The 21,006-nt window shown below is 47.5% G+C and overlaps 1 protein-coding gene across 2 annotated transcripts in view; it reads right to left on the bottom strand.

Moving 5' to 3' along the window:
• Window positions 1–2,321: 2,321 nt before the first annotated feature.
• Window positions 2,322–21,006, bottom strand: part of Map3k9 (mitogen-activated protein kinase kinase kinase 9) — a 60,886-nt gene continuing 42,201 nt past the window's right edge. Inside the window, exons 4-12 of one of the 2 annotated variants that reach the window (XM_035445691.1) lie at window positions 16,011–16,159; window positions 15,163–15,338; window positions 12,575–12,815; window positions 10,393–10,515; window positions 9,703–9,856; window positions 7,308–7,376; window positions 5,873–5,985; window positions 4,192–4,992; window positions 2,322–2,806 (exon numbers count right to left, since the gene is read on the bottom strand). In XM_035445691.1, coding sequence (XP_035301582.1) covers window positions 2,322–2,806; window positions 4,192–4,992; window positions 5,873–5,985; window positions 7,308–7,376; window positions 9,703–9,856; window positions 10,393–10,515; window positions 12,575–12,815; window positions 15,163–15,338; window positions 16,011–16,159 — 2,311 coding nt within the window. The remainder of the gene's footprint in view (window positions 2,807–4,191; window positions 4,993–5,872; window positions 5,986–7,307; window positions 7,377–9,702; window positions 9,857–10,392; window positions 10,516–12,574; window positions 12,816–15,162; window positions 15,339–16,010; window positions 16,160–21,006) is intronic. The other variant, XM_027418424.2, reaches the window with a different exon arrangement.

Raw genomic sequence — 21,006 nt, 5'->3', positions numbered from 1 at the left:
AAGGCTAGTCTTTGAGGAAAGGGTAGTGAAAGAAAAGGGAGAAGCTGGCTACTGTCACTCAGCTGGGTTTATTCACAGCTACCAGGCCTGTTTCTAACCATGATCACACATGGAAGGAACCTAAGTCACACAAACTGTGACTTCCTTAACATTTATCCCAACTCCAGGCTCCCACAGAAGTGTGGCAGTGGCCTAGCACCACACAGGTTTGGAGGAGCAGAACAGGAAATCCCCCCATTTCAATGCATGCTCACAGCCCCGCTTTCTCTTATCTCAGGTACAATAATTTCTTTAGCAAGGCCTTCCTCCCTCTGAAAGCTGAGTGGACAAAAGAGAGAGATTACGCCTGCCACTCAATGGCAGGTAGTTGTCACATGGTGTACTCTACATCTGTAATACTACATCTTCCCAGAAAGATGGCCACAATCAAACACAGACAGGAAAAGTTCCTGCCTAGAGCTGGAGCCAGCAGCAGCCTAGCCCAAAGCCTTAGTGCAGCTGAGGTGTGCAGATGTGTCTGTGGCTTAGAAACGGGGAGAGGGGCACACAACAGACTATCTACTCCCCAAGAATGAAACATCATCACTAGGTTGGTTGGGACTACCGAGAGGGCTCACAAGCTCTTGTCTCTGATCTGAAGGGTCAGAGTACGGGGACAAAAGTAATCACTTCTATTCTCATTTCACAGGACCAAAAGGAAAGATGAGTTACTACAGCAAAACTCTGGCTGGCACCACCAGCTCTACTTCCATGTGCGAGTCTAGGGGGCGGCAGAGTCAAGCCAAAGGGCAAATGGGCTCATAAAGAACTTGTGGAAACCAACATCATTTCTTACGTGCATCCCAGGGCAGGGTTTCTATCAGTGTCAGAGAGATCTGTCACCTGTACCATGTGGGTCACTCTAACCCCTCTGGGCATCCAGGCAGCAAATACAGGGAACATGCAGACTGACTTCAACACCACTGGAGACTGACTGTTACTGTCACATAAAGGCCATGGTGCACATACAATACAGGGGCTCAGAGGAAGTGGACAGTGAAGAAAGTATGTGAGGAAGCTTTAGATGAAGCTCAGTATTCAAGTTCAAGAAACAAAAATTAAACAAGGCAGCACTAGCCTCTCTGGTCACGGGGTCCAGCTCACAGTGCAGGGCCCAGCACAAGGGCTGTCTGTGCACTGAGACGGAGGTGGCCTCGGTCAGTCCCCACCAATGGACACTAAGCACCTGAAGAACTGTATCACACTACTGCCTCCATAGACCCAAAGGCTATTACTGAGGGTTCCATTTACCGAAAGGGCATCACAGGATGCACAAGTCCAATGAAGAAATCCCCACAGTTCCACACCCTAAGGTCCAGCATCCACCCCCATATGTTACCCTGACACACTTTGGGTGTGTCTGTGAATCACATATGAGCTAAAGGCCACTGATTCCAGGAACTAGAGGAAAGAACAAGAGTTCCCAACCAGACAGGTACATGTAGGTGCTGTGTCTGATCTCAGACCTGGCATCAGTGAGTACGTCTCCCAAACAGCTATTCCTGAGATGAATATGCTTAGACTCAAACCTGTGTAGCCATGGCCTGAACCCAAGGGGGTAGGATGGAGCTATTTAACAGGTATTGATTTCCGCCTTTGTTTCTAAAACCCAAACCCAACCCAAACCAAAGAGTGTCTCTAGCACCCTTTCTATCCAGCCTGACTGTTTCCCCACTGCCTCCTCTCTCCTCCCTCCCTGTACTCTCAGTTCTCACTGAGATTTACACAGGTAGGCAGTACCAGGTCTGTCAAGCCCTCTGGCCCTCATAAGGCCAACCTGTCCCCAACAGCTTGCACAAGAAGACTTAGGACACAAGACATTCATTGCATACCACAGGAGACACCAAGTCACAGGAAGAGCGGAAAACACACCAAATCAATCACAGAACATCAGTACTGGTGCATGGACATTGGAACTCAGGGTTGGCAAAGGGATTCCAGGACAGCTCTGGCTGAGGAGAAGAGGCAGTGGATAGATTTGGCTGAATGACTCTCCAGTGTCACCCTAAATGTGAGGAAGACCAGAGAGTGGGGATAAGCCCTCCCTCTCCTACACAGCCAGAGCTGACACAACCCCTCCAGTGAACATGGAAAAAAGATCCTGCAGGGCAGGAGACCCTCTGAAGTGGCTGGCCCTGCTTCCATCCCTTCCATCTTCAAAGTGCATTCTCAGTGCAAGGAGGAGGTCTGGATCCCAGGGGGTCTAACTGAGACAGGGCTGTGCCAGCCAGCTCCCTCCATCTCCTCCGGCTTCCCCCTTGGCCACCCTGACCCTTTTTACACTAAGACCAGAACTCCTGCTGGATCTCAAAAGGGGAAGGCCCATGTGCATTCAGTTCGGCTCTGCACAGAGGCACAGTGCTATCCTGGCTCTGCCCCTCTGCATCCAGATCCAGAAGCGTCCGCTCAGCAGGGGGCAATGGCCCTGCCTGTACAGGGAGCAGGGCTGGCAGTCCAGGCCGCTCTTCTACAGTGCTGCTGCTGCTGGCGAAGCAGGAGTCCAGATTGCTGGGAGTCTCTGTGCTGGAGCTGTTGGCTGGGGAGGCGCTGCGGGCATGGCTGGGGGACACAAACCACCAAGGGTCCAGCCGCTGCCGGTTAGCAGAAGGACGTGGCCGAGGCAGAAACTCCAGGGTCTTGGGTCTCTCTAAAGTGGAGTCCCGTTGTGTGTTCCAGCGCCTTGGAGTTGGGGGAAAGACCACGTTGGGGTCAGGGAGACGGGGGAATTCACCTGGGTCTCGGCTGGGACTGGGAGTTTTCAACATTCCTGGTCAGAGAGACAATGGGAAAGACATCAGATGGTGGCATCATATTTCCAGGTGAGATATGCATCTTCCCCATGCTGTCATATGCCTAGACACTGGGACAAAGGAATTAAATGTTTAAAGAACACCTACTGTGTGTCATGCAGTGTGCTGTGAGGTGCTAGGAACATGGCAGTGAACTAGAAACCAAGTGGCCTTGGGTCAAGTAATAGTAACATATTGGCGGGGGAGGGGAGGTCACATGTATAATGAACTAATTTAAGGCAGATGTTGGGAAAGGACTCTTAAGATGGTCACTTACATTTGTAAATAAAGTTTTATTGGGACATATTTTATATACACTCAGTAGCTGCTTTCCATTTACAGGTGAGTAGTTAAAAAAAATAGACAAGATTATACAACCCATAAAACCCAATATATTTACCATCTGGTCCTTTCCCAAATAGTTTGGGGGCCCCTAATTTAAGGGAATGCCTGTCATTCCATGTTTATCTATGTAATAATCATACAATAGGAAAAGAGCTATGTAGCAAAAATGTAAAGATAATTCACGCTGTCTTTACTCCCAAAGAGATTATACACCTGAGTATAACAAACAAACCTGCAGGGGAGGAGTCAAACAAATGATGGCATACAATTGTCATGTACACACTTAAAATTCCACCAAAAGGGCGTGGCCACCTTAGCTTTTCTCACTGGACTAGGGGATGTTTCTTAGCCAGACTCAGGTCTTTTAGGGAGCAAGGAATGGGGGCAGCAAAGTGTTAGGTTGAAAGTACGAATTCATAGGAATATCTGGGGCCAGACGGAAGGCAAGCTCATGCACGTGGTCAGCCACTCACTGAGCATGTCTCTAGGTCTGAAGGGACAGGTGTGACTCAAGCATTAGTGATGGAGAACATGATAGATGAGTGGCAGGTGACCTTGCGCGTGTGTCTGAACTAATGCTATAATGGCAGGGGCGCAAGTATGTGGAAGAAAACACCCTTCCTAGGTGGGCTGAAGATTCGTTTCTTGCAGCTGCAGACTCTTCAGAGAACAAGAGCTTGCCTGCTGCCCCTGGATGCTCTACCCACTCCCCTGCACCGGAGCAGAGTCTCAGCATGCCATCGGGCCCATGTCTGGCATGTCTGGCTCTTCCTACAACCAGCCTGTCTCCTTTCAAAATCAGAACATGGTACAGGACAGAGAGAAGTCAGCCAGCTCTGGACACCCTGCCAATGCCAGATCATATCTCTTGCATGGTTGAGCAAGAGAAGAAACTCAAATTTCCTTGGGCTTATGCAAATCAAGAAGTAGAAAGAGGAAAGGAGCCACCTACAAACATCCTTACTCCCTGGGGGCCACAAAAGAAGCAAAGAAAAAAGAGAATGTGGCCAGAACTCACCTGTCCCAGGACTGGGGCTCATCCCATTGCTGGAGGGGCTCCGGCTTGCTACTGCTGGAGGGGCCCCTGTGGGCTTAAGTGCTCCATCAGAAGGAGTCCGCCTGTGGCCACTCGGCTGCGTGGGGGCTGTGAGGGTGACATGGGTGGGAGTCAGGGACTGATTGGGGTCTCGCTTGAAGCGCTCCACTCGGACATTAACCAGAGGGTTGTGGGTGAGGGGTGGAGCTTCAACTGGACTGACTGGCATTTCATACACTACGATCTCATCACTGTCAGAGCGCAGCAGCGAGCGGGTAGAGTTGCATTCGGAGATGGAGGAGAGAGAGAGCAGTGTCAGGGAGGCAGAGGGGTCTCCTAGCAACATCATCGGCTCTTCCTTCTTGAAGAGCTTTCGGGAGGGGGGGCTGGTACTCCGACGAGGGCGGCTGGCCCTCTGGAAAAGACCCTCACGCCTCTTCTTCTCTTCCCGGGCTGGTGGCTCAGGCTCCTCTGGCGGAAGCAACTGGCACTTGCCAGCTTCCAGCAAGTCAAACCCTAGACCTGTGGCTGCCAGGACAGCTCCACAGCCAAGCAGAGCCACTTCGCAGCGCCGGTGATGGGTCCCACTGCGCTTGAGGCTGTTGGTTGGCGTCAGCTGAGGGGTACTAGTGGCTGAGTTGACTGGGGTGGGCTCCTCATGAACTCCATCACTGGAGGGGCCATCCCCATCCTCCCCACGAGGAAATGGGATACAGAGGTAGGACTGGTTGGGTGAATGCTGTAGATGACTCTCTCCACTTCCTGGGCCTTCATCTTCATCCTCTGTGAAAACAAGGCAGAGAAATACAGAATGAAGAGTCTGGTCCTTTTCCCAGACCTGGCTTCCCTGATCGTGTCAGAGATAGAGGACACGAAACCGGGCATGGAGCCAGTAGGGCCTGTTTTCTGCCATACGCAACTGAGACCAGCATGGGAAACTCATCTGCATTCCAGAGCCCATTTCTCTACTTGCAGAAAGGGGGATCTGCTAATTTGCTGCTTCCTTCATGGGGACTCCTTTGAGTGTGTAATGCCAGAGACATCCTCACACACACTAGGCAAGAACACTATACCTTTACCCCATAGGTGCTCTTACAAGAACATGCAGTGTGCATTCTTAGAACACTAGATAAAAGAAGCATTTCTAATATTTTTGAACCTTAAAACTGGAAGGGCTTTGGGCTCCTAGCACAACGCTTCTTAGCACCATGTCTGAAGGTGGGTCTGCACAAGAAATTAGAATCCTCTACATGGGTGAAGGACAATCTGTTCCATTGATGGGCCCATTACGACTCAGAAATCTACAGAGAAAAAGAATACTGGTGGCTTCTAGAGAACTCAGCCACCATTCACAGCCAGAGAGCAACACCAGAAAGGCTTGGGAAGGGGAAATGTCTGGTTCAAGTCTTCATCCTTGCTCACTGCCCTGGGGTGATGATTGCTGGATTCTTGGGGCAGGAAGCCAAAGATAGGTTCCATGGCTATAATACAAAGAAACTGTGGTTTTGGAAGACCTAATCAAATGGAAGGGACAGAGTATGGGATCAGAGGTCAGGAACAAAAACAAGACAAACCCTACTAGGAATCTTTAAACAATCCTGGAAGTTCAGCCAAGAATTCTCTAAGGAAACAGTAAGAAAGCCAAGACAAAAGCTATACTTACCTATCTCCATAAGGCTGGTAAACCCAGGCAGGGCGGGACTACTCCTCGGGCCCTTCCCCAGGTTGGGGGCACTGGATGACCACTGTTTGTATCCATCTACCAGGGACTTGAGGCTGAAGGAATGAGGAGGAGACTTGTCAGCATTGGCTACTTCTCTCTAGCCTCCATGGGCATTTAGAAAACATCTGTCTACTTAATCACACTGAAAAGCACTGAGGACCAGACAACTTGTCCCGAGTCCACCTACTTCACAAACAAGTGCACATGCTCTAGGAGATGAAAAGCAGTGGTGTAACCCAGCCCCTCACATGCCGTGGAGCCATGGACAGATCAAGTGAGCAGGCGGGCAAGCAGACAGAGTAGGGACTCAGCTTGTGGGAGGCCTTGTCTGAGCCATTCTTAAGGGAAAGGCAATCAACCCACAGGATCTGGACACAATACACTCGTAACATTACAAGTATTCCAATGCGAACGCCTGCAGTGCAAGGCAAGCATGGGGCAGATGAACCAGCAGAAATGGCCCCGGGCCGCTCCACTCATAACGTTTCTCAGGTTCTCCTTCCACGTTTCTATCTCACATGCTTAAGCTTCCAAAGCCATTCACTCTTCAAAAGGGAAAAACAAAACAAAATCAAGCAACAAAGCTGTACCAACCCAGTGCTCTTGGGACAGGCCTATATGAGGAAGACACTATGTGGTATTCAAGCCCTCCATGAAGACAAAGGACAGCAGCTTGATTTCAAACCTTGCCATCAGTTCATTGGGCAATCCAGAGACAGAATGGATCCCCCATCAGCTAGCTCCCTTACAAAGGGGGATCTCAGGTCTGGAAGCACTGGTCTTTGCCCTAGCGGGCAATAAAAGGGGGCATTGACGAATCTACATGCTATGGTGGTACTGAAAGCCTAGTATATCAATCAGAGGGGAATCTATCTGTCCGCCTAGAGCCTGTTCTCTCAGAGTCCCAAGCCACCAGAGGGAGGGAGAAGGCTCAATTTTCTTCCTAGCCTCAGAACTCTTGTTTTAACTTCTGTCAGAATACTGGTGAATTAAGGCACATCCCAGACTCTGCTGGTTTCAAATAGAACTCAGAGCTGGGGAGAAGCAAGCTGCTAAACCCATAAACTGGACTCCTGACTGCAACATTGTAACAATCCCTCTAGTAGGAGGGGCTCAAGGAAGCCCAGATTAGCAAATAAAAGCCAGTGCACAAGAATACATAGCCAAGTGGCCTTCTCTAGAAACGTATGGAAGGAAGGAGCATCCCAGCAACTGGGGTGGGTCAACAGACAGATTTTCCTAAGGTGCACAAAGGTACTGCTCTTAAAAACATAGACAGCTCATCCTTTGCAGCAATGAGGAATGAAAACAAGGAAGGAAATGGAAGGGCAGTTGCTACCAACACAGCTTGTGGATGGGTGGAGACCAGACTCACCCCAAGTGGAAATGTGGAGACTCTGACGGGGTGCTTAAGCCATTAGATTTCTCCCGTCTCTGAGGGGATCTTCAATGAATAACGAGAATCAGCAACAGGCAGCAGAGACCACCGTCAGCTCACCCTCTCCCACACTCAGACTGCCCAGGCTGGACAAGACTGACATATAAAGCTGTTTCAGGCCTAGGCCCTTCCAATGTAAGAGACAAAAGTGCCAGGATAGCCAGAGGGCAACTGTAAGGGGCTATGAATCAAAAACTACACAAGCTGCCTACAGTGAACTATTGTTTCCTACAGATATGTACTTTCGGATAAAGAGGGGAGATGGGAATTGACTTTACTGAATTCAAGGTTTTTGTCATCATAAATTTTCTTCAGTCAATTTTCTTCCATGATAATAAACTAGAAATACTATCATGGAAAGATCTCTTACATTTCTGATACCAAAGAGATCTGGCCTCAAATTTGTTAGAATACACGTTCATTTCTTCAATAAGAACTGAAAATGATGAAAAATAAAGGCACATGCTTCATAATTGTCTCAAAAGTTTGCAAGGACAAATCTATGTAAGGAGAAAGGGAAGTGCAAAGTCAGCACTGTGTAGTGTAAAAAGAAGTAATTTACTATTAAAACCAAAACAACAACAACAACAAAAAACACCAAAACAAAACAAAAAGACTTTGTGAAGCTGAACCAGAAAAATCACTAGAATCCTATCTGAGGAGAGGAAGGGACCCAAGAAAGGGCCAAGGGGGGGTGGGGAAGGTGGTGAGGGAGGAAGAAAAACTCTAATGATCTATATGTATGAAAATACTACAGTGAGACCCATTACTCTGTATGTTCACTGAAAAATTAGTTGGAAAAATTTAATTACCAGAATTCATAGCTAGTCTGGTTAACCTCAGAATTAGACTAATGTCAGAAACAGCGAATGATTCAGGCTAACTGAGTTTCTTTGAGCCAGGCCACAGAGGACAGACTGCAAGTTCTCACCCTCCTCCTGAGTTCTGTAGATTTGCTGACCTGATTCACACACAGCACAGGCTTGTCCCACAAGTGTACATTTTCTATTCAAAGGAACTTTGTGGTTTCAAAGCCTCACTTGACAGAGTTTGTTCTTTATAAATCAAATTGCTAATTTTTTTCCCCTTGAGCTCAGACACAGGAAGAGTTAGAATGTGAAATGTTAGTATTCAAAAGATTACCAAAGCCAGTTTGACAGGTTTGGAGGTCCCATTCGGTGACTAATGGGAAGTCACTGAAAACTAATAGGACTACTAGCCTCACACTTAGAATAGCCAGGGGTATCCTAGAAGAAATACAAACCATGATGTCCACACCTGGGGTAATAAAGTAGATGGCATGAAAGGCAGGGACCCATCATCGCAGCTGGTAACTATGTGTGTCACACAAGCCAGCTAACAGATGCACTATAGAACCCTGACATCCACTCCACAAGCTGGGGACTAGTCTTGTGCCCATTCTGTAGTGAGAAATCATGAGCTCCCACAGTTAGATGCTGAGCTGAGTCTCATGGCCAGAAGTCTCCCTGGCTTGTGAAAAACTGACATGGAGAATTTGCCTCCCGGGCCTCGAGCCTGCAAGTGAGGACACAGCACATTTAAGGCACCAAGACCTTTGCCTGGAAGCAGTGAAGTATGAAAGAAGGCCAGCGGCCCCACAGCATATTCTAGTGTACTATCAGGTAGGGTGGAGTGACGATACCTGTCTCTGTCTAACAGGTTAACAGGAGAAAGCCCTGCTCACCCTGATTCTCCTCCCTTTCTTCTGAACAGATGCTTTATAGGGAAAATCCAGGTGTAAGTAGACCATTTAGCCCAACTTCCTACATGTCCTTCCTATCTGGGCTATTTGCTACTTTGAAAGAACACCTGCAGGGGGCAGCAGACCAGCAGACTAAATCCAACAATCCTGCCTGTCCCTTATCTTCGGAAGTAAGTTTTGACTGGAAGATACCACATGGACTCATTCATTAATGTATTACTCAAAGTCTAGGCAGCTTTTATACGTCTCTGTCACCAAGCTGACCCAGAAGCCTAAAATGTTATCTGGCCTTTTATGGAAAGAGCTTGACAATTCCTGCCCTACGAAGGAACCCAGGATCTAGGAGATTGGAAAACTCTAGAAATGTCAGGAAGAGCTTCATGGTAGTGCACATTTGTAATGCCAGCACTCAGGGAGTGAAGGCAGGAGGTTGGAGAGCTTGAGGACAGCTTGGGCTAGTCTATCTTTAAAAAAAGTAAAACAAAACCCTTATGCTTTCCCGGAACGTATTAAAATACACAAGAGAGAAACAGAAGTGTTTCCTATCATATTTTAAAATGCTGTGCCAGTCTTTAAGTGAGAGAGAATTTCACATCAGCTGGCTCTTACCCTTCATCTCCTGAGGTGAGCTCTTTCTGCCCAAGGGTTCCTGGTCCCCATGTTCGGCCCTTCTTCTTTGGGACCCTCTTCTCCTCCTCCTCCCCTTCCTCTTTTGGGACAACTGAGCTCCGGCCCCAGGTTTTACTACTTTCACCTGGTGTCACTGCAAATAACAAAAACTGAGTAAGATAAGTCTCTCCAAAGCTGGCAGACAGACCCCTCCACAACACACTTATCTTTAAGCAAAAATTATAGTAAAAATAACACCAGTCTGGGCTTGGCACATGCTAAAGCTTTGATAAGTTTCCATGTGACGTAGGCTTTGGAAAGCCTCAGCTTGGGAAGTACAGGCAGAAGAAAAGCAGTGACACCCAACAGGGCAGACAGTTTGGAGGCCCTTAAGGTGGGCACCAATCTATTGACATCATTCCAGTCCAAACTGCTTTGTAATTCACTAAAGAGCTTCCTCTGCCCACAAGCCCTTGTGCTGATATCTGACTGTTGAAGACGGAACAGATAGCACTGAAGTGAACAAGGGACAAGGAGCAGGAAGGCTGAGGACCTGCAAATGTACATGCAGGTATGTACACACTGTTGAGGAAGGTGGCAGAAGTTATGGCTGGAACAAGTCTGAATTAGTCAGTGGCTGAGTGGAGAGGGGCTCAAGTGTCCCTGGTGTGTTCTGAAAACCTGTCTTACACTGGATGGCTCGAAGGCGGGGGATGATGGTGGGGCTTGCAGGAGGGCTCGATCGGCTGCCGAGGAGACTCTTCCTTTTATCCATGGTGGGAGAGGCCTGCACTGTGAACTTGTGCTGGAAATCTGCTTAGGGAGAGACAAGAGTGTGTGTTAGGACTGTCACACAGTCAAATGCATGCAAGAAATCTGACATCTCCTGGCAGGTCTGAGGGATAGGCCTCAGTTTCCTGAAAAGCTTTGTTTATCCAGGAAAGGTTTTCTTTCAGAGCCATCTTTTCCCCCAAAGGAACACATGACAAGATGAACACACATCTTTAATGAAGATGGCCGTGTAATAGATATAGGTGGAGTTGCTTCTCAGTGTGTGTCGCTTTGTGGATTGTTCTAGAAAATGTTACTTGAAATTATCCTCCAGGGGTCGGTACCAGGCTGGTGAAACCCACAGAATCAGTTGGCCTGAACAAGGGGGAGCACATGGACCCCAGACTACTGTCTGGGAGGCCAGCACAGGGCTGAATCAGACCCCTGAACATGGATGTCAATGAGGAGGCCTCTGCACTCTAGGGGGCCCCTGGTAGTGGATTAGTATTTTTCCCTGGCATAAGAAGGGACTTTGAGAGCCCATCCCACGTGAAGGGATGCACTCTTGGCCTGGACATATGGGGTGGGGGGCTAGGCCGGGCCCAGGATGATGCGGTGGACTTTGGGGAGCCCCGTTGAGGGCCCTATCCTGCCTGGAGAGTGGAGGGTGGATGGGGTGGGGACAGGTGGGGCTTTGGGGGGGAGGGTTGAGGGGAGAGGAGGGAGAAGGGATTGACATGTGAAGCAAGCTTGTTCCGAATTTGAACTAATAAAAAAATTAAAAACAAAAAAGAAAAAAAGAGAAATTATCCTTCAGATGATCTGTCACCATCTGTGTCCTTTTTGATGCTGCTCCCAAAGTGCAGGCAGAGCGCAGGTATTAAGACCCAGCCCATGGTGTGACTGGAGAGATGGCTCAGTGGTTAAGACCCAGCCCATGGTGGGAATGCCGGGATTAACAGAAATGAGGAAATGACCCCACACCTCAAAGGTAGTTTTGACACAGCATGAAAACACAAAACTTTCAGCTCTTAAGATTTAGGTTTTGGCCTCCTCATCTAACACAGAGGCACTGGGGTCTCCCCACTAGACTAAACTCTCCCTGTAGATTGGAACAACAGCTTCACATCTGCATTGCTGGTGGATAGCAGCATCCGAGCACAGCCCAGAGGCTCCAGAGGTAACTAAATACTTAAAAACAACTACAACAACAACAAAAACAAATCATTCGTGACAAGGACAGCAGTGACTTAATTCCCTGGTCTGTGCTTAAGCCACCATCCCAAAGCCTAAATATCATCCATAGCCCCTCCGACTGTGTTATTTTTCTTTGCTACGGGGTTTCTCTGTATAGCTTTGGATCCTATCCTGGAACTCGCTCTGTAGACCAGGCTGGCCTCGAACTCACAGAGATCCACTTGTCCCTGCCTCCTGAGTGCTGGGATTAAAGGAGTGCGCCACCACTACCCGGCTGCTTCCTTACACTTCTAATAAACTTGCTATCCAAAGCCTTATAGACTGAGAACATCAAGAATGTTTTTAATCTATAGAAAGACTCACCTGCCCCCTTGGGTGCACTACACTCCATCAAGATTCTGATTCACAGTTTCCTATTTCTTTGCATGTTTCCCCAGGTAACAAGTGCCAAGACTGTACCTTAATGGAGCCAATGTAGTTCTGAGAAGCTATATATAAATGTCATAATATGAACTTTTACACTTTAGCCTAATGTTAAATTCGCCAAGGGCTAATTATTTAAAGGAACTTGGGATGAAAGACTTTGCAGTGCTAAGATTTCTCCCATGTGAACATCCCGGAATCCCCTCACCCTGAGGATCCCAATCCTTCCCCAGCCTTTGCCTACAGTGAGGTGTGCTTTTGTGGGCCTAGTGGGCTTGTCATCATCACTGTCTCCTCTGCTGTCACTCACAATGAATAGTTCCCCAGAAAGCCTGTAATCCACTGCCCAAGATGGCCCCTTCCAACAGGCTTCACTTCCAGAGTCATGGTCTGTACTTCCAAGCACAGCCTAACTCCCACAAACCCCTGCCACACTAAGCCCCACCCCACCCCACCCCCTCGCTCTCTTTCTGCCACCGACCGGAGGGGAGGCTGATGCGGTTGCCATCCTTGAGCTTCAGCCGGCTCTTCCTGAACTTGCCCTTGCGTTTCTTCACCCTGGGCTTCTCCTGGCACAGCTGGTGGATGATGATATTGAGCTCTCGTTCTAGGATGTCGATCTCCCGCTCCGCCAGTTCCTGCTCCCTACGGCGCAGCAGCTCCTCCTGGTTCTTCTGCTGGAGAGCAGCCCGAGTCAGCTCCTCCTCCCAGGTGCGGAGCTCCTGTTGACAAGGGGGTCCAGCAGAGAGAAGAGCGGGGTTTCAGTTCAGAAAGCATCTGGGATGAGGCAACCTAGAGAGCTCTCCCATAGTACCCAGGAGAGAGAAGATACTCAGGAGTTGGCTGCTAAGTGGACACATGCGAGCCCTGGGTAAGGAAAGTGCAACACAGCCATATTGTGAATAAAGCTACAGGCTAATGCTCAGAGCAAGCTCGGAGATGAGGGCTGACCCTTCCTCGATCAGTAGTGCCTCCTTATCCGTGGGGAGTGTGTCCAAGATCACAGGGAATGTTGGAAACCACGACTCTTCTCAACTCTGTAGGTACTGTGTCTTCCTCTAAAATACCTCCATTGTAAAATTTAACCTATAAATTGGGCATTGTAAGAGATTAACACTAATAATAGAATATAATGATAATAATTTATTACACTAAAATCACTAGCATTACTACTCTTGTCCTTTGGAACCATTATTAAATAAAATCAGGGTTGCCTGAACTCAGAATTGCCGGATCACAATAGCCAACAAGAAACCCAAGATCAATATATACTATCGAGCTTGGGTAGTGTGCACAGTATCAGGAGGATGACCGTTCCTAGGAAGGGCAGAGCAAGACTGATCATGATGCTTAGAATAGCATGCAGTCTAAACCACGAAACTGAGCCAGGCATTGGTGGCGCACCCCTTTAGTCCCAGCACTCGGGAGTCAGAGGCAGGTGGATCTCTGTGAGTTCGAGGCCAGCCTGGTCTACAGAGTGAGTGCCAGGACAGGCTCCAAAGCAATACAGAGAAACCCTGTCTCAAAAACCCAAACAAACAAACAAACATGAAACTGTTTACTTATGGAATGCTCCATTTAATATTTGTGGACAAGGGTTGACGGTGGTTAAATCAAGCCACAGAAAGCAAAACCACGGATGGAGGGTGGGGTGGATTACCCGTAACTACTTATTGACAAGATCCAATTTTCATTTCTCCTATGGGCTTGTGTAATTTATAAATTATATTATGATTTTATCAGTCCAAAGCAAATAGAGGTGGCCATGAGTTGGTGATTTAGCAATCTTAACAAAAGCCAGCCCCTGTGGAGGTTCTCCTAGCTGGGACGAGTAGTAGTGATAGGAGCTCCATCCGTGGCTCACCCAGAGGGACCCCTGAAGATTGCCATGAGCTCCCTCCAGCCACTAGTGCACATTGGTGGCCTGCCACGCTATACCACACTTCGGATCACTGTGCTGTGAAGGAGACTAGTATCTGTGAGTCAGATCCAGATATTATTTTTAAATCATTTGTGTAGGGGGGATAACAAAACACAGGGCTAGAGTCAGATGGCCCAGATGGTTCAAGGACCTAGTTCCTCACTTACTAATTCCACAAAGGTGGAAGCCCCTAGCCCACAGCTGTGAGATGGAACAATTACATCTGCCCCCCACCACCACATCCTATTATACCAGCAGGACACACAGGTCTCATGAGACTTTTCAAGTGAAAACAAAGTGAGAAACAAAATTAGATTCTATTATTATCACATTGCTATTTATTTATTCATTTAACCCCCTGAGACAGGGTTTTACACTGTAGCCCAGGCTAGCCTTGAAGCCACTTTATAGACCTGGCTGGTCCAGAACTTACAATATCCTCCAGTTTGGTCTCAAACTTACAACCTTCCCTCCTCAGCCCCTTGAGCACAGAGATTACAGGCAAGTGCCAACATGCCTGGCTATCACATTACTATTAACTCCCCTAAATTTCCACAGTACAGTGAGAAGAAAAAAAAGGAAATTAACTGAGACTATATAACTACCTCTCAGGCCTCTGGATTTAGCCCTGCCCAGACAGCACAGGGCATATAATTGCACACAATCAGTGTCACCTGTGTGGACACTGACTGCTAGGGTCATACCACAGACAAGGAAAGGGGCTACTGGAAGAATGACCACCAAACCCAAAAGCAGATTCCAGTAAGCCAAGAGGTGCCAAAGTCCCCCAGATGATTTCTGCTTAGAACCTTGTCCATAAAAACATAAAGGTGCCAGTTTCAGGCTCCTCTCCTGTTTCTGACCAACTCTGAAAGACAACAGCAAGCTGTTCTGCTAGCAGCTCACAGTGCTAACATACCCCTCTATGAAATGGTCCTCCCTCTAGAAGTCCCCTCTAGAACCTGGACATTCTTCAAGAAGTGTCCAGTTTGAGGCAACAGCAGAAAACCCTTGCTGGCAGCTGCCCACAGCCGCTCCTCTGCTGGGGACAATCAAGCAGACCCCAAGGAGGAAGGTATTGGTGTCAGTGGTTGAACCCCTGTGAAACATCTCCAATAAGACAAAGCATGCCTTTTCTTCTCCTTTACCTTTTCTTTGGCCCTGAGTTGGTCAAACATTTCCTGAATCTCATGTTTCCAGTCATCCTGCAGACAGTGGAAGGAGTCCTTGGGCATCTCAAAGAAACCAGACTCTTCTATGGTCGTGAGCTGGTCCAGGATACTCGTAAAAGATGGACGTGAGTGGGGGTCGGGATTCCAGCAGTCTGAATGGAAGAGGGGAGACTGGAAGTCAAACCGCACTGTCCTGTACGCTCTGCTGAGTATATGCAAGGAAAGCAAGAACAAAGCTTCTGGTGCCTGACCCTGCTGCCAGCTTACCACTTACAAGTACACCAGCAGTGACTGCCCCAAGTCCCCCCAACGCACAAGCCACCATCCCCGGGAAAAGCATCAAGGTGAGTCAGGAAGAGTAAATTCTACAGTTGCTGCCTGGCCATCAACACAGTAGGCCCTTTCCACCAACACAGTAGGCCCTTTCCCTCTTCACGTTCCCTGGCTTTGCATTTCTCACAAAACTATGTTTCCGACTCAGTGACCTTAGGGTCCCTTTCTTCCCAGGTGACCTTCAGTTCTACACAGGAAATACTCAGGTCTGGGAATAAGTGCCACTGTAGCTTGTTTTTGTATTACATAATGAGACACTGGAATGCAAGATAGCAGGTTTTAGTTACTAATTTCTATAGTCACTGCAGAAAGGAACCTGCTTTGGTAGGGTGTGGTCACTGTCTAGAAACAGCTCTCCCAACTCTTCCCCCTGAGTGGCTAATATTTCATCTCCTCTTTCTGCAGTAGAACTCATGACATTAGGAAATGTCACTTGAGTGCTGTGCAAAGGCACACAGCCACCAGGTTTTCTCAGGACAGGAGTTACTCACCTTCCATGAGTTTGGCAAAAGGTTCTGGACATGTAGAAGGAATAGGAAGGGCGAGTTTGTTCATGGCCACTCCATATGCCACTGCTAAGCCATCGATGCCTCGGAAGGGTACCTCGCCAGTCAGCAGCTCCCACAGCAGCACTCCATAGCTGGGGAGAGGATGAAGACAGAAACTACGTAAGAAATAACAGCTACTACCTCACCAAAATAGCTACCAAGGTTTTTCCAGGTACCCCACATCATCTTCAACCCACAGGAAAACTAATGAAATAGACACACTAACATAAAGGGAAGTCACAAAGCCTACTATGCCCTAAAAGAGATTCTCCCAAACAGAATCTTTCTGTTTTTAGATAACTTTGTCATAAATACATTTTTTTTTAGCTTTAGAAAACCAATGAAGCATCTACTTAACATGGATTTTTGCTCCTGCCAAAGATTTCATTAAATGTCCACTAGGTTAATACACATTTCTGACTTCTCATTGGTACAAGTAGGATGTTCAGAGGCCTCTGTTTAGCTCTGTGGGTAAAGTTCCATGGGATAGACTGGGTCATCAAGGCAGAGCAGCATACTTGCTGTGTGAACTACAGTGTCTCCCAACCTAACAAGTTCACTGAAACAATTCTTTTCTTTTTCTTTAATTAATTATTATGTATACAGTGCTCTGTCTGCACATGTCCTTGCAGGCCAGAAGAGGGCACAAAATCTCATTACAGGTGGTTGTGAGCCACCATGTGGTTGCTGGGAATTGAGCTCAGGACCTCCAGAAGACCAGTCTATGCTCTTAACCACTGAGCCATCTCTCCAGCCCCACAGAAACAATTCTTTATCACCTATTTGCCAGGGAATGTGGAGCATAAAGCATAATGGAAGAATTAGTCTATAGATCCACAATCAAAACCAGGCAAAACCACTCAGCATTCAGCCCTTCCAAAAATAAGTTAGGACAAGAAAGCATAAGGCTATGAACACTCGGAAGGAATGTTCTACTTGTACTTGCCACACCAACCTCAGATTTATTGCAATCCTCTTCAGTAGTGTATAGAAAGGTCAGATTAATTAAATGATGATGATAATGATGGATCTAGAGGGATTTCTTAGTGGTTAAGAGCACTTGTTGCTCTAGCATAGGACCCCGATTCAGTTCCAGCACCCATAAAGTGGCTAATAACCATCTGTAACTCCAGTTCCAGGGGATCCGACTCCCCCTTCTCACCTTCATGGGCACCAGGCATGCACATAGTACACACATACACATACATCCACACAAAACATGCACACATATAAAATAAATAAATCTATTTAAAAGTTTTTGTAACGGCAAAATGATGACGATGATAATTAGCAACCCAGTACGTATTTATCAGGATCCCCTGTTTGTTTAAAGGGCTTTGCTATGTAACACCAGCTGCTTCAATCCTCCTATCCTGTACCAGTCTGCTGAGTGCCAGGATTAGAGATGTGTGCCAGCACACTAGACTCTTGTTTTCCTTCATATTTTCATGCAATGCTGGAGACTGAACCTAGGATTTTGTACTTGCTAGGCAAGTGCTCTGATACTGTGCCAAACCTATAATACTTTGTTTGCTTCTTGCTTATTTATTTTCCAAGACAAGGTTTCTCTGTGTAGCCCTGGATTTTCCTGGAACTTGCTCTGTTGACCAGGCTGGCCTCGAACTCAGAAATCCACCTGCCTCTGCCTCCCCGAGTGCTAGTATTAAAGGCGGGCACCACCATGCCTAGTACCTTTCATGATATTTTGATGTGCAGGGAGTATGGCATTTTACAACATCATTCTGAATCCCTGCAAGGATGTGGGCAAGTATGAGCACAACTTGTCAAGTGAAGAAAGTGAAGTCTTAGATGGGTTTATATATTGTGTGTGTGTGTGTGTGTGTGTGTGTGTGTGTGTGTGTGTGTGTGGTGTGCTTCCAATATATTCAACATTAAATGGACTCAGTAGGCTGTGTGTGAATAAAATAGTAATTTTAAAAGGACATAAATTTGAGAGTGTGTAGGAGGGACACAGGAGGAGCTGAAGGGGAGAGGATAGGGCGAAAATGATGTAGCTATGGTCTTCATGTATGAAATTCTCAAAGGACATACGAGTCGTTAGGCAGGTGTGGGAATGAGTGCATGCAAGGTGGATGTGCTCCCATAATCCCTGAACCAGCAAGAGCTACACTATTAGGGGTGAGGATGTGGTTCAGTGGGAAAGCATTTGTCTAGCATATACAAACCACGGCTTCCACCCCCAGCAGGGAGAGAGCAAATGAAAGAGGAACGGGACAGAGTGGGAGATAAAGAAAAAATATACTTCTGCCAAACCTCGACTGTGACTTAACTAGGCAGCAGTCACACTTGGAAGCTTTTGTCACACAACCTCAAAGTGCCCTCGGCACCCCTATCTAGGATTCCTAGGTTAGAGCTATTGCCATCCTCAGTTTAAATGCCCAATTCTACACTAGTAAACAAAAACCAATGGTCCCATAGACCTCCCTGTCCTCCATCCAGGCAAAGACGATTAGTGTCTGAGCCATAAATGCAGAGGGTTTCAAAGATTTAAGTGTGCCTGGTTTGTGTCCCGGCATCCCTTCTCCGGTGGTGTCCCACTAGGCCTACCTAGGTAGCCTATGAAGAAGTCTCAGGCCACCTGTAAGAGAGAGGAGTCAGGGCTCTACCCTCCTCAGCATCAGTGAGGGAAGCCCTACCCTCCTAGGCTGTTGGTTGTCTGTGATCTGCTCTACCTAGGGGCTTAAGAGTTGAAGAGAAAGGGGATGGGCACTGAGACCTGTGCATGGCATGCAGCAAAAATTCAAAACATGGCACTTGCAGGAGTAAAGGAATCACAAATCAGTTTAGAACTAGCTTTATACGAGTTCCTAGGCATGTATGTGTCTACCCTTGCTGGGACCCTTGCTGAATGTGTCTACCCTCGCTGAATCTGAGCCACAGTGGGCCCATCATCCTGGAAGAGGCTGCTCAAAGCACAGGAAAAGAGTATACAGTTGGTGGTGTGTTTCTAGTATATTAGTACTGATGTACGGTGGTGTGTTTTCCAATACGTAAGTGCTGCTGTATGGTGGTGTATTTCCAGTACATAAGCGCCACTATACAGTGGTGTGTTTCCACTGCTGTATGGTTGTGTGCTTCCAGTATAAGTGCTGCTGCATGAACAGCGATGAACAGGTATTTCCTCTGGTAAGCATGAGCAATCTGTTAGAGCCATTCAGAGTATGCTTGAGTGGAGAGGGGTAAAGGCCACATAAAGGAGTCAGTAAACCGTGCCTTCAAGAAAACCCCATAGCGTAGGAGCTAAGAATGCTGGAAAGCAGGCATACTATATTTTTGAGCTGCTGTCGACCACCAGACATAACAAGGGCTTACATCCTAGGAGAAATTTCACTATTTTAAGAACATTTTACTTACTTTTTAAATTATGGGGGAAGGGTATGTGCATTTGTGTGTGCAGGTGCCTCCGGGGTCCAGGAGAGCAATGGATCCCCTCCAGCTGGAGTTACCGGCAGCTGTAAGTTGCCCAACATAGATGCTGCCAACTAAAGTTGGATCCTCTGCAAGAGCGGTGTGCACTCTTTCTTTGTTAGTTTTTCAAGACGGGGTTTCTCTGAGCAGCCTTGGCCATCCTAGAACTATCTCTGTAGACCAGGTTGGCTTCAAATTCACAGAGAGGCGTCTGCCTCTGCCTTCTAAATGCTGGAACGAAAGGCATGGGCCACCACCACCTGTTACAGTATGCACTCTTACCCACTGAACCATTTCTTCAGGCTCCCTGAGTACAATCTAAGGTAGAGTTACTGGTTGTGCTGGCTAGATTTATATCAATTTGACACAAGCTAGAATTATCTGAAGGGAAGAAACCTTAACTGAGAAAATGCCTCCATAAGATCAGGTTGTGGGTAAGCCTATAGGGCATTTCTTAATTAGTGACTGATAGGGGAGGACCCAGCCCATTGTGGGTGGTGCCACTCCTGGCTGGGTGGTCCTGGGTTCTATAAGAAAGCATTCTGAGCAAGCCATGAAGAGCAAGCCAGTAAACAGCACTCTTCCATGGCCCCTGCCCCAGCTCCTGCCTCCAGGTTCCTGCCCTGTTTGAGTTCTTATCCTGGCTTCCTTCCACGATGAACAGTGATGAGGAAGCAAAAGCTGAATAAACCCTTTCCTCTCCAAGTTGCCTTTTGTTTCAACACAGCAATAGAAACCCCAACCAAGATACTGGTAGACCATGTGACAATACTCAAGATATTTTCCCTGAAGATATTTTCCACTGATCTGAAGTTCACTGCTAAGCTGTTCCCATTAGGGAATGAACAATTTCATCGGATGCCTCTCACTACAGCCCCTGCCACTAGCTTTCAACAGCAGTGATTTTAGGAACAAGACTCAATCTTAGACTTGTAACAGGGTATCTGGATAAAAGTTGAAAGGGTCTGGTCCTTTGCCCCATGGAAGGCAAGCCCCTGCGGTAGCTCTGTCCTTTCCTGGCTGCCTCTTCTGTCACTATAAGACCCTAATTAGATGTTCACACTCCTTTCCCACTAAGAACAAGAATGGCAAGGAACCTGGTGAGAGTCTGTCCATGTCCTAGCAGCAGCAGAAGCAACCGAGTAAAGAACAAAACCTGAGAGAAGTGAGACAGGACAGTAAGCTCATTACCCTGTAAAGAGAAGTGAGGGAAAAGAGAGCACGCCCAGAGGCTGTGACTAAGGGCTCCCTGTTCCCAAGAGAGCTTCAGCTGGACACACAGTAGCTAAAGCTGCATTTGGTCTCTTCAGAGCCAAGTGAATGAACCAGTGCAGGCAATGGGACGGAGGGACTGTGTACACCACACAGACTGTCTCCACATCAAAGGCAAGTTTCTGGCTATGGATAAGCTTGGCTTCCTTTCCTGCAGCCTATGGCACAGAAGGAACTGCAGCTCAGATTAAACCACTGGGACAGGAACAGGAAGGGAACCTAGAGAACCCGGGTCTCA

Source organism: Cricetulus griseus, chromosome 5 (assembly GCF_003668045.3).
Source record: "Cricetulus griseus strain 17A/GY chromosome 5, alternate assembly CriGri-PICRH-1.0, whole genome shotgun sequence".
NCBI lineage: Eukaryota > Metazoa > Chordata > Mammalia > Rodentia > Cricetidae > Cricetulus > Cricetulus griseus.
This window is presented reverse-complemented; position numbering and strand designations above follow the sequence as displayed.